We start from the raw sequence: 15,151 nt of genomic DNA on the forward strand, positions 1-15,151 counted from the left end.
TATCTAGTTAAAGCTGTACTTTTCAACAATTGGAAAGATTGTGATAGGTGATTTTTATAGTTGCTGATTATTTAAAAAAGCGTTCATAAGTTTCTATTTCTCAGGTCATTTTCCTTAATAATGAAATAATCTCATTTTTCTTAATAGGTTTATGTTAATGTGGGGGTTTTATTGTTTTTGCTTTTTTAGCACCATAAAGATTTATATTAAAGACATGGTTTTCACCCCTCTTCATCAACGCACATAAGTTTTCTCTTCTTTCTGGACCCCTATTTTATACCACAATGGTAAGCTATAGCTCATTATGTTCTTATTTGTGTTTTAGAATGTTCTCTTCCTTTATCTCTATAAAAATAGTAGTGTTACATGTACAGAAATAGTCATGTATGCCCAAGTGAACCCTCCCTGGGAAATTACTTAGCAATCACCTGCAAAATCTTCTCTAGAAAATAAGGGGCTCATCTCTCAATTCAGTGTTATAATTATGTCTGACTCAAAAAAGATAATTTATCTGTCCTTATGTTTGTGAAGCATTAAAAAAATACTTCAGTCTGCCATAGTCAAATCACTGGCAAGGAGGATGGGTATAAATACAAATGACTTGGGGGGGGGGGTTGCCCAGGTTTCTCATATTTTAAAGTTCCTCATAATTTTAGATTTTTTTTTTTTGGTCTAAAAACAAATGTAACCTGCTTACTACAAATAACATTTTAAGCAGCATCAGTGTTAGCTCCTCCCCCCTTTATAAGATTTTATTTATTTATTCATGAGAGAGGCAGAGGGAGAAGCAGGCTCTCCGTGGGGAGCACAGTGAGGAACTCAATCCCCAGACCCTGGCATCACGCCCTGAGCCGAAGGTAGACCTGAGCCAAAGGTAGATGCTCAACCACTGAGCCACCCAGGCATCCCCAGTGTTTGCCTTCTAATCGCACATTTTTGTTCACTGACTTAGAATCATTAAAAATACTTGGGGCAAGGCATTTTCCTTTTGCCATTAAAAATTTTAAAGACAAAGGGGGAAAAATCACTTTATTGTGTTTGAAAGAAACAGTAATAAACACTGACCGCAGTGTTGAATAAACCTTTGAAAACATTTATATATATACTCTTCTGATCTTGTGTTTCCACCACTGCCCTGTTAGAGAAAATTAGAACTGTTGCAACGAGGTGCTGACTTCCACTTAGATTTAGATTTTTCATTCATATTAGCTGTTACTTTCCTCTTAAGTGTTAGAAGGAGATGATGAATAAATGATGCTTACAAATACAAGCAGTTATATCTCACTAGAGCTTTTGAAGTTTTGATTTCACAAGATGAGTTTGCTTGAGAAGATTAACAATAGTCACTTGCTCTAGAGTATATATTTGTGTTTATTCTCATTTTTTTATATAAACTTACTTTAAGATTTTAAGACCAAAACAATTAAAAGAACCTTATATATTTGTTGAGAGGGAATATCAAGGGTTATGGTTTTGTGGTGGAAAATGGTTTACATTCAAGAATCTCCTCTTGAAACCTGGGAACCAATTTCTCTAGGAATTTGCTGCTTACAAGATTTTTTTCATAAAAAAATATAAATTTATTTTAACTGAACTTTTTGAAATGATGGCATATTTCAGACTTTTTTCACTTTTTCATTTTAGATGTTTAGTAATGTAAGTATTCTTTTTTTTCTTTTTTTTTTAAATTGCAGTCTAAAAAGACCAGCTATTTTGTAATCATGAATTCTCCATTCCTAGGACTAGGGTAGCAGGGCCACTTAAACCTTTACATGATTTCCAAAGGTTGGCAGTATTTATTTTTCCTTTTGCTTTATTGGGATTTTGGTGGATGCTAGTTTTTATCCCATGGAATTTAGTAGGTTGAATTACTAGAGTCTACAAAATAAAACAAAAATTTAGGCCCTTGTAAATAAAAAATGAAAAGTTCTCTGCCTCTCAATGGAACTAATTATAAAGAAGATGTGGTGTATTACTCACATGAGTGGAATATTACTCAGCTATCAGAAAAGATGAATACCCACCATTTGCTTTGACATGGATGGAACTGGAGGGTATTATGCTGAGTGAAATAAGTCAATCGGAGAAGGACAATCATGTGGTTTCACTAATACTTGGAATATAAGAAATAGTGAAAGAGATTATAAGGGAAAGGAGGGTAACTGAGTGAGAAAAATTAGAGACAAACCATGAGAGTCTCCTAACTAGGAAACAGGGTTGTGGAAGGGAAGGTGGGTGGGGGGATGGGGTAACTGGGTGATTGGCACTAAGAAGGGCACTTGATGGCATGAGCACTGGGTGTTATTACTGTATGTTGGCAAATTGAATTTAAATAAGAAAGAAAATGAATTAAAGAGGACTATCAGGCACTTGGATGGCTCAGTTAAGCATCTGCCTTCTACTCAGGTCATGATCTCAGGTGGGGTCCTGAGATATAGCCCCTCTACCTGCTTCTCCCCCTCCTACTGACCCCCCACTTGGGCTTGCTCTGCCTCTCTAATGCTCTCTCACTCTTTCTCAAATATATAAATAATTGTTTTTAAAAAGACTATCGTTGTTACTGAAAAATACTGTAATCCTGTATGGTACCCAAACCACTTCTTCTAGAGATATCATTGGTGTTAAACTTGCTTATTTAAAACTAATACTTTTTATTCTTAGATGTCATTACAAAACAAAGTTTTATAAATGAAGGGAGAACTTCCCTTCTTTCTCTAGCCTTGATAAAAGAGTCTCAAAGAAATGGATGAAGGGTGGGAATCTTTAAGTTCTCAAACCCTACATGCAGGAATAAAACTATTATTTCATTCTAGATGCATTTCCTTTTACATTTTAATGTTACTGAGTCTATGATCAAGGGCATCTTACAATTATAATTGGCTGCATTTTTTTCTTAATATTACTTAGGATACTGATGCATACTTACAGTTGATGATATCTTAAGTCATTGAAACATGGTAATGATAGTTATCATTTTATTGCATTTCTGTTGGGCACTGATTGTCTGCATTAAGGAATTAGGAATTTCTAAATTGGTGTTAGATACCAGTATGTCAGCACCCTCAATTTTCAGCATTCCTAGTGGATTAGGAGACTTTATCTTTGGTTCACTTTAATTGCATACTTGATGGCCATATATTTTAATACTTGAATGGTGCTCTTAATATTGAAGAACTTGAAGTTTATAAAGTGGTAGTAGTTCCTATCTACAACCTTTGCTCTGTATCAGCCATAAGCACTAGCCAGAAAAAAACCTTTTAGCATTTCTTGTATAATTTATTGTCATGATTAGGTACCCGAGAATGACATGTTTTTTCTTTGTAATATATCTTGAACATACAGTGGGGTGGGTTGAGGATATCAAATAAAGGAAAATATGTTAGATGTGCTTTAGAAAATAAAATCTATTTAAACATTTAATTTAAAATATTACATGTATATTAAATTACTTTTTGTAAGAATAATACGAGATAAACTGTTTACTTTTTACAGCAACAAGCTTTAGAACTAGCTTTGGATCGTGCTGAGGTGAGATATGATTAAGTTACATATTAAGTAGTGTTTATGTCTTAATTAACAAAACTATTCTAAGAGATTTTTCTTTGTGGTTGTCAAAGGAGTACATTAACAGAATTTTAGGGTAAGTATGCATATAATTTAGTTATAAATATATAGAAATACTTTGTGATGATGTTTGGGTCATCTGTTATTTGGAATTCTTGGATAATGTGGAATAAAAATTATTGAACAAAGACATAGAAATTTTAAAATTGTTTTCCTGTTTTGATAAGTTTTCTAATTGTTCAATTAAAGGGAAAGATAGTCCAAGAATATGGAGAGTTCTTGCAGTTAGATATGCTAGGCATATTCTAAACAACCATAAAACATTTTGAGAATAATTCTGACCTGTGAAATCATAGTCCTGAAACTGTATGATTTTGCTTGTAACACAGTGAAATACTGTGCTAAATTTTAGTGCAGTTTAAATTTCACTTGCTCATAACGTATATCTAGAAATTAAGTAGTTTTTCCCACAAGGTATAATTTAATGTGAATCAGAGACTTGAGTGACTGATTTTCTTAGTCTTAACACGTTTTAAGTATACTTAAAATATAGCTGTTTATGCACTAAGCAAAAGGCAAACTGTTTTCATAAACCTTTTTTTTTTTTTTTTTTTAGTATGTCATTGAAAGTGCCCGACAGAGACCTCCTAAAAGGAAATACCTGTCTAGTGGAAGGTATAAATACTTGATTGATATCTTAGATTATTGAAAGTATGATGATAGCTACCATTTATTGCATTCCCTCTGGGCACTGTGCCAGAAATGTTATAGGTACTTTATATGTATTAGAAATTTCTAAATTGATATTAGCTACTATATCCAATCCAACTTCACTCCCAATTTGGGGGAAATTGGGGGGGGGGGAATTAGAGAAAAATCCAAATTAACATTTCATTTTGTGATAATTATAATAATCACATTATTTTGTTTCATTAAATTTTAGAAAATCTGTATTTCAAAAACTTTATGACTTATATATTGAAGAATGTGAAAAAGAGCCCGAGGTTAAGGTAAGTATAAATGTTTTATGTTATTGTTTTTGAACTGTAAAGGAAGATGGACATTTGAAGCAGATCATGATCTATACTTTTGTGAGTAGACTAACATCTTTTCTAGCTACACGGTAGCCTATTCTGTAGCTGACCCACAGCCTTGGCTAATCTGGCACCAGGTATGGATTATCTACTTGGGTAAGAGAGATGAATAGTGCTTGCTGAATAATGGAAAATATTTCCTTGAGAAGCCCAAAGAAGCAAAGCTACCCTGTATATTATCTTTTGCTCTGCCCACCCCCAAGTGATTTGTAGACTGAAGACAGGAGGAAAAAAGTAGCCTTTTTCCTCATGATGATTTGTACTGGAAAGTTAAAGCTATTACAAGGATGTGTAGGAAATTCAGGTGTGATAATAGAAGATGAATTTGGTCACAAAAATTCATTCTGGCCCAGGTTAACTTAACTCATTTTTATTTAGTATAAAAGTATGAGCAATATAATGTAACAAATTGATTTTTTGATATCTTTTGCATTCTTGAGTAATAAGAGCCTTAAAAGACTCTATGACTTCTCTAAATATGAATACCATTGTGTTGTTTCTGCAGCACATACACTAAAAATGAATCCATTTGGGGCTTGGGTGGCTCAGTCAGATAAGCATCCAACTCTTGATTTTTGCTCAGGTCATGATCTTGGTCCTGAGATCAAGCCCCCATGTTAGGCTCCATGCTGAGTGTGGAGGCTGCTTAAGATTCCCTCGGAGAATCTGCCCCTTGTGCACTCTCTTTTTAAAAAATTATATATATGTATATGTATATGTATATGTATATGTGTGTGTGTGTGTGTAGTATATATATATGTAGTATATATATACACTATTTTACATTTTTACTAGTATATATATATATACACACACTATTTTAGTTTTAGGCAGAAAATAAGTGGAATGCCAGTAATATCTAGCTTTTAAAATCTTAACATAGGGAAAGATGATAGATAATTACTGAATAAACCTTATGATATGTTTCTTACAAGTTTTGTTGAAGTATATTTGATATACAATAAATTACATGTGTTTAAAGTTTATATTTTCTAAGTTTTGACATAGTCACCGTGAAACTGTCACCACAATCAATATAACAAACACATCTGTCATCTTAGGGACACAGCTAAGACAGGATACATAAAGATTCTAAATTGAGGTTGGCAGCCATTATCTATCTGCCAGCTGAATCTAGCCCACTGCATGTTTTTGTAAATTTTTTTTTAATGATATTTTTTTTATTCATGAGAGACCGAGAAAGTCAGAGACATAGGCAGAGGGAGAAGCAGGCTTCCTGCAGGGAGCCACTGTGGGATTCAGTTCCCATACCTAGGATCATGCCCTTAGCCGAAGGTAGACACTCAACTACTGAGCCCCCCAGGCGTCCCTGTTTTTGTAAATTTTTATTGGAATCCAGCCACAACCATTCATTTATGTCTTGTCTGTCGCTGATTTCCGGGTACAATAGCAGAGTTACATATTTGTAACACAGACCTGATAGCCCACAGGCCTAAAACTGTCTAGCCCTTTAACAAGAAATTTTCTGACCTGTTATTTTACTCACCCCAGAAGTAAGTGGGGAGAGATACTCAATGCTGTCACAATTGATCTGACTGTTCTGTCTTATTAGGTTTTCTCTACACTTGAAAATACTTAAAAATTTTAGTCTCTCTCTGTTAATCTTTTTTTTTTAAGATTTATTTATTTATTTGAGAGAGAGCATGTAGTGGGGAGAGGTAAAAGGAGAGGGGAAGAGAATCTCAAGCAGACTTCTCACTGAGCACAGAGCCCGATTTGAGGCTTGAGCTTATGAAGCTGAGATGGTGACCTTAGCCAAAACCAAGAGTCAGACACTTAACCAACTCTACCATCCAGGCACCCTTCTACTAATTTTTTTTAAATAGTTAAATTGTTAATTTGCTAATCATTTTTTTAATTTTCAAAATGCTGGGGAGGTTTTATTCCATGGTTACAATAAATCAATTTATCATTTATTTCTGCATGTGACTGTATATATACATGTTTAATATAAAATACTCAAGTGTATTTTTGAGATCCTGCAAAAATATTCATGGACTCAATTTTTTTATAAGTAAAATTTGATGAAATGAATTTTAACAGCTATATATGTGAGGTTCATTTTAAAATGTGTGTTTCTAAAATAATGGACTTTTAGGTATGTGTACTGTATTTCCTGATGATTTTCTTAACAAAATGGTTTGTAAAGAGCTATTATATTGAATTTATATAGGAAATCACTTAAATTCCTTATTTCCCCTTACCAGCTAGGTATCTTTGAGCCTAGCATTACAACTAACTAGAGCTGTTGAATTTTATGATCTATTTTATGCCAGAAAATATTTTAAAAAGTACAATAACAGTACAACTTAAGATAATACCACAAGTTCTTTATGTGTAGATTTATACTTAACGGTAAGTATATGGTGTCTGTGCTTTATATATTTGCGCTTAATGGTTTTATATTTTACTCATTTAAATATTTTTGTTATATTCTGCTTATGTATGCAAAGATACGTATTTTATATATTTTTTTATTTTTTTATAGATTGCTTTTTGTGGTATGAATTAATTTGTAGAAAACATAGTAATTAGATCAAAATTGAGTTTACTTAGGCATCCTGTATTTGATGGCTGTCATGTTTGTGAATCTTCCCCATATATTCAGGATCATATGTGGAAGGAGCACAAAAGATTAATTCAGATCTGATTTTGTTAGACCATAGCATTTTTGTTAAGGTTATGCTGGATTATTTTCATGAGCTCTGCCTCTTTTTAAAGCAGAAATTAAGAAGAAATGTGAATTTATTAGAGAAGCTTGTTATGCAAGAGACCTTATCCTGTTTAGTGGTCAACCTATACCCAGGAAATGAGGGATATTCTCTGATGCTCAGGGGGAAAAATGGATCAGGTAAGAACCTGCAGAGAGCTGTAGCCACAAAAAATCCATCTGCAAGGCAGGATGTGCTATCTTTTAGAAGTAGTTTTTCAACCTACTAGGTGGTCTGTCCCTCAGATCAGTGATGATAAAAGAAGATGTGAGTCCAAATTTTCCTTTTTACAACGTGTCTTATTAGAAAATATCTGTAAGATGATTACCTTTGTGAATGTGCAGTTGAATTACAACTGCGGTAGGTCTTGGAAGTTAAATTATAAAAGACCTAACATTTAAATAATTGTCACAATTTTCTGTCTATTACTATTTTACATTTTAAGGTAGCATACGGTGTTTTATGTTTTTCTTCTTTATTTTGAGTAGACTCTGAGTCTGAAATTAAGCAGACTCACTGCCTTTTGAATAATTTTCTTATTTGGTAAGATTTATTTCTATTAATGTAAACTTGAAAATGGAGTTTTGAAATATAAGTATTTTTAGATTTTATCAAAGAGACATCTAGAAATTTGATATGGTGATGATATGGGTTCTATAAGGCAGTCATCCAGTTAAGGATTTTTTTGTGTTGTTGATAGTTATAAAATGTAACAGAGAATTTTGTTCTGTAAGTGACCATTTTTCAGATGAGGTAGCAAATTATCGTACTGATTTTTAGATTAGATTTGTAGTCTTCAAGGGACTTTCAGTTACCAGGGTTGGAATTTTATCATATTCTGATTATTGTACTGCTGGCTGTGGTTTGCATTTTGTTGTTACGCCAGATTCTTTTCCATGGTGTGTTGGGGATTTTCTCCTTTCTGACCTAAAATTGTATACAGTTGGTAAAGCCTTTTAGCAGTACATGAAGTGATTCATTTATAAGGCTTAAATAAAGGATTTTAGAAAAGTTTTGGAGATTTATTCTCATTTTTTATGGAACTTCATTTAAATTATGTATGTAAGGTTTGCAGTGAGCCTGATCATTTTTCAGAAACTTTGTTTTAATATTAAGATTCTGAGACCATTCGACTGCCTTATGAAGAAGGGGAATTGCTTGAATACTTGGATGCAGAAGAATTACCTCCTATTTTGGTTGATCTCCTAGAAAAATCTCAGGTACAAAATCTTTTTCTTTAAAATGTCATTTTCTTTAAAATGTCATTAGAGGGTTATCTGGGTGACTCAGTCAGTTAAACATCTGTCTTTGGCTGAGGTCATGATCCCAGGGTCCTGGAATCAACCCTGTGTCAGGCTCCCTGCTTAGCTGCTCTCCCAGCTTGTGCTGTTTCTCTCTCTCGGATAAATAAAATCTTGAATAAATGTATAATGTCATTAAATTTGTCAACTCTATGGTCTTTGTTATAAGTGATAATTATGTTCTCAATGGTGATTAGAACATGAAATGAGACATTATATATATAGTTAAATGGTAACCCATTTTACCGTGGGATACTCATCCTTTAGGCTGTACTGAAATGTGTAGATTTAGTTGATTCTTCTAAAATTGCTTTAACAGTTCATTTGTCACACATATCCCTATACCTGCAATCAAGATTATGGGAGAAACTACTTCTTGGCTTTACTTCAGCAGTACTAGGTACTTAGGAAAAAGAAGCCATCTGATGGAATTTTCGATTTTCTCCTAGTCCTAGTCAACTAGCATCCACAGCTGTGTTGATACTATCTGCCTGCTTTTCTGTTAAAATGAAGTCTGCTGTTCCTAAGAAATTCTCTCTACTTGTATTCTGGATTCTCCTCCTCAAGGATTTGCAACTGTAACCTCTCTCTTGAAATCCCCTCTACTTGTATTCTGGATTCTCTTCCTTCTCAATTTGCATCTATGACCCCTCTCTCTTTTAGCATCTGTTTACCCCCTTTTTACTAGATAAAGAATACAAGTGGGTTGTACTATATCTCAACTTAATCCTCTCTTGACCCCATGTCCTTTTGCAGTTGCTGTTCTATAATTCTGCTTTTCTTGACAATAGAGTTACTCACAAAGTTGTCTGTTATCATTCTATTTTATCTCATCCAGTTCTTTTCACTACCTACCTCTTTCAGCATTTATAACATCACCATTCTACAGAGGTGGCTTTGTCAAGGTCACCAGTAACGTCCATGGCACAAAGTCAATTGGTCACTTTTCTGTTCTCATTTTAATTGGTCTCAGCAAAATTCAGTGCAAATGACTGCTTCCTCCTTGAAACATTCTTTTGGCTTCTGAGACCTCACATTCTGGTTTTCCTCTTCTCTCTATTCCTTCCATCTTCTTTACTGTCATCTCTATTCCACTCATAAATGTGTGAGGTTTTCAGGGTTCAATCCTTCCCCCCCCCCCCATTCTTTAGTAACACTCTGTCCCCGGAGGATGTCAATCAGTGTCATGGGTTTTAAAATGACATTTAATTTGTTGCTTATATCTCTCTGCATGACTGTTCATTCCGTCAAGGTCCAAACTTCTATTTACTGGGGTATGTAATAGATTCCTCAAACTTACCATGACAAGAATAAAGCTTTCATACCAGTTTCAATCTCTGTAATCTCTATCTTGCTTTCACCTTTCACGTTCAGTCCATCAGCAAATGTCAGCTGTACCTTCAAAATATTTATGGTCATGACCTGTTGTAGTTACCTTGCTGAACTTTTTGCTTTCACTTCTAGAACCCCAGAAATCAATTCTCCATGGAGAGTTAGATAAGCTTACAAAACAAAAATTGGAAAAAAAAAACAAAAACAAAAAAAGGTTCCTAGCTTAAAATTGTCTAATGTCTTCTCACTTGTACAAAACCCCTGCCTTCTCTTCTTCATCTCCTGATTCTTATCTTTACTCGCTACACTGCAGACATCTATGATTCTTTACATATTAAAACACACCAAGTTTATTCCTACCTTAAGACTTTTTATCTGCTGTTCCTTCTGTTTGGATGATCTGTGCCGATTTCTGGCCCTTTGTTATGATTCAGGCCTCAGCCAGAAAGTCACTCCCTCAAAGAGTTTTTTATTTGATCACACAATCTAAGTTAGCTCCTCTCTATTTTATTTCCTTTCTAGCATTTATCATCATCTAAGATTATCTTGTTTATTTCTGTACGTGTTTATTCCCTGTCTTCCCATATTAAGAGTAAATGTCATCCCACCACCACCATCTCTGTATCTGTGAAGCTTCTTGGATTGTGCCTGGCATATAGTTCACATTGTCGTTTTCAATAAATACTCGTTTAAAAGAATGAGCATAATAACAACTCCTAGCATAGAAAGTCACAGTTCCCAGTAAAAGTTCTGAAAGAGTGAAAAAAACCTAATACTATAAGTGCCTATAGCAGGTTGTATTTAGCAAGACTTAAGTGATAAATGTTCTTACCTTTGGCCTGGAAAATGGTATGTTTAGCTGAAAATTATTATTTATATTTTTAGTTAGCTTCTTTTGTTAGTAAAGACAGTCATATTTCTGAAAATCAGAAGCCGAAACTCTGGCAGATTTGATTGACAGTGTATAACAAAGACAAACTATAACAATGACAGAGTTAGCAAATTATAACAGTGGGCCAGTGAACATCAAGAACAGCATTTCCAGTGATTTATAACATTAATAGAATATAAATGCCAAAACTCAAATCTATAATTAGAAGCCATTAAATGATTTTAAACTGCTTCTTGAGTCATAGTGATGACCATAAAATAATTCCTTGGAAAAGTTTATATAGTGGTAAATCCACCAGTAAGGAAGTCCACTTAAGATTATGTGAGTGGTCAGAAGCATTGCATAAGCATGTAAAGAACCTGAACATTGAATGTAAAAATACTTATGTAGTCTTTTAAAAAAGACAATTAAATATTTTCACTTAAAACAGGTTAATATTTTTCATTGTGGATGTGTCATAGCAGAAATACGTGACTACAGGCAGTCCAGTAATATGAAATCTCCTGGTTACCAAAGTAGGCATATTCTCTTACGACCAACAATGCAGGTAAGGAATGTTTAATTATTTTACGGGTGCCTGGCTAGCTCAGTCAGTGGAGCTGTTGACTTTTTTAATCTCAGAGTTGTAAGTTCAGGCCCCACTTTGGAAGTAGAGATTACCTAAAAACAAAACTTTAAAAAAAGGGAATTTTAAGTTTTACTTAAAGTTTTATTTATTAAATATTTTCATATGTTTGCATGTCTACATATTAATGTATTTCTTAAATTTTATATTTTTTTAGACTTTAATCTGTGATGTACATTCAATAACAAGCGATAACCATAAATGGACCCAGGTTAGTTGTTTTTTAATCCCAAACAGGCAAAATAAAGGGTAGAACAGTACTTACCATTAAGTTAAGCAAAAGATATTTTACTCATAATTTTATTCATGAGTAAGTTTTAGGATTCCTTTATGAGCTTTAGAAGTCAAGGGTCTCTTCATCCATGCAGTAATTGCTCAGGGAACTAAATAGTTCAGTCCCATTTGCTTTAGGACCATGGTGAAACAGGGTCAGAATGCCTTCATCTGCACAACGTGTGAAACTTAATTTTTTTTAATCCCCATTCAAATAGAAGAAAAATATTTGTTTTTATACCATGGATACAATAGATGCTGCTTTTTTATTATCTAGGATGCTAAAGCAGGTCTAGCCTATCTTTTTGCCATTCATGCCTGTTATTAGGCAAAAAGCCTAGCCAATTAACTCTCCAGTGCTGGCTCAGTGTATATTAGGTACCACTCTGCTGCTATAGAGGAGAAGAGTTACTAAACCCAAGAAAATATCAATAATGAAAATTATCTGCAAAATGTGGTTATGAATAAGATGCAATCATCAGTAACTGTCAAGTGTTGTATTTTAGTTTAGGCTGTAATCTTCACCTGCAAGGTTAAAAGCTATTGAAAGAACATTAAAAACCAAAAAAAAAAAAAAAAAAAAAACCAACCCTTATTGGTCAGCATAAGAAGTTGCTAGGATATCAGTTTCTTATTTTGAATGTTGATGAATAAAGGGAGAGATTGTAGCATTTTTATTCTGCCTTTCCTGTATGAACTCTATGTTAGATAGCCAATCAGTGATTAGGAGAAAATTATTTAGAAAAACTAGATCTTAAAATTTTTCTCCACAAGAAGAATAACTTTTGTAGCTGTATGTAGTAATACTTGTTACCTAGGCTTAATGTGGTCATTTTGCAGTGTATACAAATATCAAATCATTCCTGCACCTAAAAATAGTGTGTCAGTTACATCTCAGTAGAAAAGAGGGAGAACATACAGAATTATCTTGATACAAAGTAAATGTTAGTAGAGGACATTTCTTACAGGCAGATGCATAGTTTCTGTCTTTGAAAACTACTACCTGGGGATGCCTAGGTGGCTCAGCTGTTGACCGCCTGCCTTCAGCCCAGGACATGATCCTAGAGTTCCGGGATCGAGTCCCACATCAGGCTCCCTGCATGGAACCTGCTTCTTTCTCTCTGCCTATGTCTCACAAGTAAATAAATAAGATCTCAAAATAAAACAAACAAAAAAATACTACCTGCATCTTTACACAAAAGTTTATTTTCTAAATTTGCATTCATATAAACATGGATTTAGACTTAACTTTTGAGAGTATAATACATTCAAATATTGCTTTATTAACGATTTTAAAAGGTTCCAGTAAGAATCAGGAAGTATAGAAGACCACTTGCATTTCCGATATTGGAGAGTATTTGAATTTCTTTGAATGAGATGCATTCTAAATGGTGCTTTTGTAATTAAGGATTCCAAATTGCAAAAATTTTGTTGTGATTTCACATATTATAGATATTAATAGTATCTCAACTTAATTTTCCTTGAATTTTATACCATTAAATGTTGATGTAAGCTCCATAACATTCCTGCCTGATGGGTAATCTTACCACAATTGAAAAGCTGACACTCACAACTACTTAGCACATATTATACATAGCCTCAAGGAGGGCTGGGGGTAATAATTACAGCTAATAGGTACAAAAGAAATAAATAATGGATTTTTTAAAACATCAATTTAGAAGTATTAATCTAGACAACTAGAATTCTTAGGTATATAAACCATTAGATCATAGGTTCATAGTATTTATAATGCAGAGATCTGACTAACCCCACTGGTGTAAAAGGGGGACAGTCATTCATTGTGTTTCTCCTGGTGTGATGCAAGAGAAAGTACAGATAGTGCCTATTAGACAAGAATTACTGTCTTAAAAGGCAGAACAAGAATTAAATTAAGCTTCTAGATCTAGTAGTTTACTAGGAATTCAGGAAGTAAAAGAAACTATTAAATGACAAAGTGAGGAAGCAATCAGTCAGATCCAGTTAAAGTCCACAGGGAAAGAGTTGGTCAGATCCAATAAACAACTGCATGAGAAAAGGGGAAAAAAATGAGAAAGAGGTGATCATTACAGAATTTTAAAAAGATGTTTAAGAGATAAAAACCAAATATAACTATAGACTTTGAGCTGAAATTTTAACAAACCAACTAAAAATACACTGGAGATAATGGGAAATTTAAAGCCAGACTGGATGTTAGAGCTCCTATCAATTAGCAATGCATGCTTAGTTTTTTCAGATAAAATAATATAACCTATTTTAAATTACTCCAGCTAAACAAATATGTTACAGGGGCAGTTGTTAAATGAAATGAATGTTGGTACATGGGTGTCACTATACTTCTGTCTTTTTTTGTGTATGTTTGAAAATAGCCATAATAAAAAGTTGAACTGTTGAAAGAAGCAGTGTTTCTTTGTTTGCAAAAATTCTTATTCAGCAATAGTATTAATTGACTCATTGACCATAAAAAATTTAGTTGTTGCTATTAAAATAACTTAATCATTAAGCAACAAAAAATGGAATGCAGTAAAGCAATACCAGTAAAACACTTGTATACAATTTGAAATTGGGCATATAGAGTGTATACAGTGTTAGTGTGTTCATTTTTATTTTTGTAATGAAGTTAAGCTAAGTATAGAATGGGAGTGTTAATCTCTGTGTTAATGAAAATTCTATGATCCATCATGAATCTGTAAGCTTTGTGGAAGCAGATTTATCTGTTTTGTTCACTACTTAATCCTCAATGCTTAGAATAGGCCCTAACACATTAGGTGCTCAGCAAATATTTGTTGAATTAATGAATAGGCACTCTTACAACTTGACCATTTTGGACAAATTACTGAATTTTGAAAAATTTGTATCTGTTATTGACGTTTGCTCTTAATACATTCTAGGAAGATAAACTGTTGCTTGAGAGCCAACTGATCCTCGCTACAGCTGAACCACTGTGTCTTGATCCTTCTATAGCAGTAACCTGCACTGCAAACAGACTGCTTTATAACAAGCAAAAGATGAATACACGCCCAATGAAACGGTAATTGCCTTTGTAGATAGGTAAACCAAAGGATGCTCCTAGGCAAGTAGCTTTAAACTTCCCTATTTATGGCATCTTTTCCCTCCAAAGTATTTAAGTGCTCTGATTTTTTTTTAAATAGGAATTTAATGGCCTTATTACCTTTTTTGTGTATTACGGTTTTTAAATACTGTCTGCTTTATATTGAAATGGTACATTCTCTGCATTTTGTGAAAGAATAAACTTCTAAAGTTTAGAGTGTTTACCAAAGAGAGGCTGAGAGAGACAAGTATAAACAAAGAATAATTTCTTTATTAATTACTAATAACCA

At 33.5% G+C, this 15,151-nt stretch overlaps 1 protein-coding gene across 18 annotated transcripts in view; it reads left to right on the forward strand.

Annotated features, from left to right (window-relative positions):
* SUPT20H (SPT20 homolog, SAGA complex component) overlaps positions 1-15,151 on the forward strand; it is a 39,944-nt gene that overhangs the window by 2,263 nt on the left and 22,530 nt on the right. For 11 of the 18 annotated variants that reach the window (XR_005378313.1, XM_038573181.1, XM_038573182.1 and 8 more), the window contains 9 exons: positions 190-287; positions 3,493-3,528; positions 4,181-4,239; positions 4,508-4,574; positions 7,401-7,530; positions 8,507-8,610; positions 11,346-11,462; positions 11,698-11,751; positions 14,702-14,841. Coding sequence is in view for 17 of the 18 variants with exons in the window: in XM_038573181.1 (XP_038429109.1) it covers positions 285-287; positions 3,493-3,528; positions 4,181-4,239; positions 4,508-4,574; positions 7,401-7,530; positions 8,507-8,610; positions 11,346-11,462; positions 11,698-11,751; positions 14,702-14,841 (710 nt within the window). In the remaining variant the exon portion in view is untranslated. The remainder of the gene's footprint in view (positions 1-189; positions 288-3,492; positions 3,529-4,180; positions 4,240-4,507; positions 4,575-7,400; positions 7,531-8,506; positions 8,611-11,345; positions 11,463-11,697; positions 11,752-14,701; positions 14,842-15,151) is intronic. The other 7 variants (XM_038573190.1, XM_038573183.1, XM_038573194.1 and 4 more) reach the window with 3 other exon arrangements.

Source organism: Canis lupus, chromosome 25, assembly GCF_011100685.1.
Source record: "Canis lupus familiaris isolate Mischka breed German Shepherd chromosome 25, alternate assembly UU_Cfam_GSD_1.0, whole genome shotgun sequence".
In the NCBI taxonomy this organism is placed as follows: domain Eukaryota; kingdom Metazoa; phylum Chordata; class Mammalia; order Carnivora; family Canidae; genus Canis; species Canis lupus.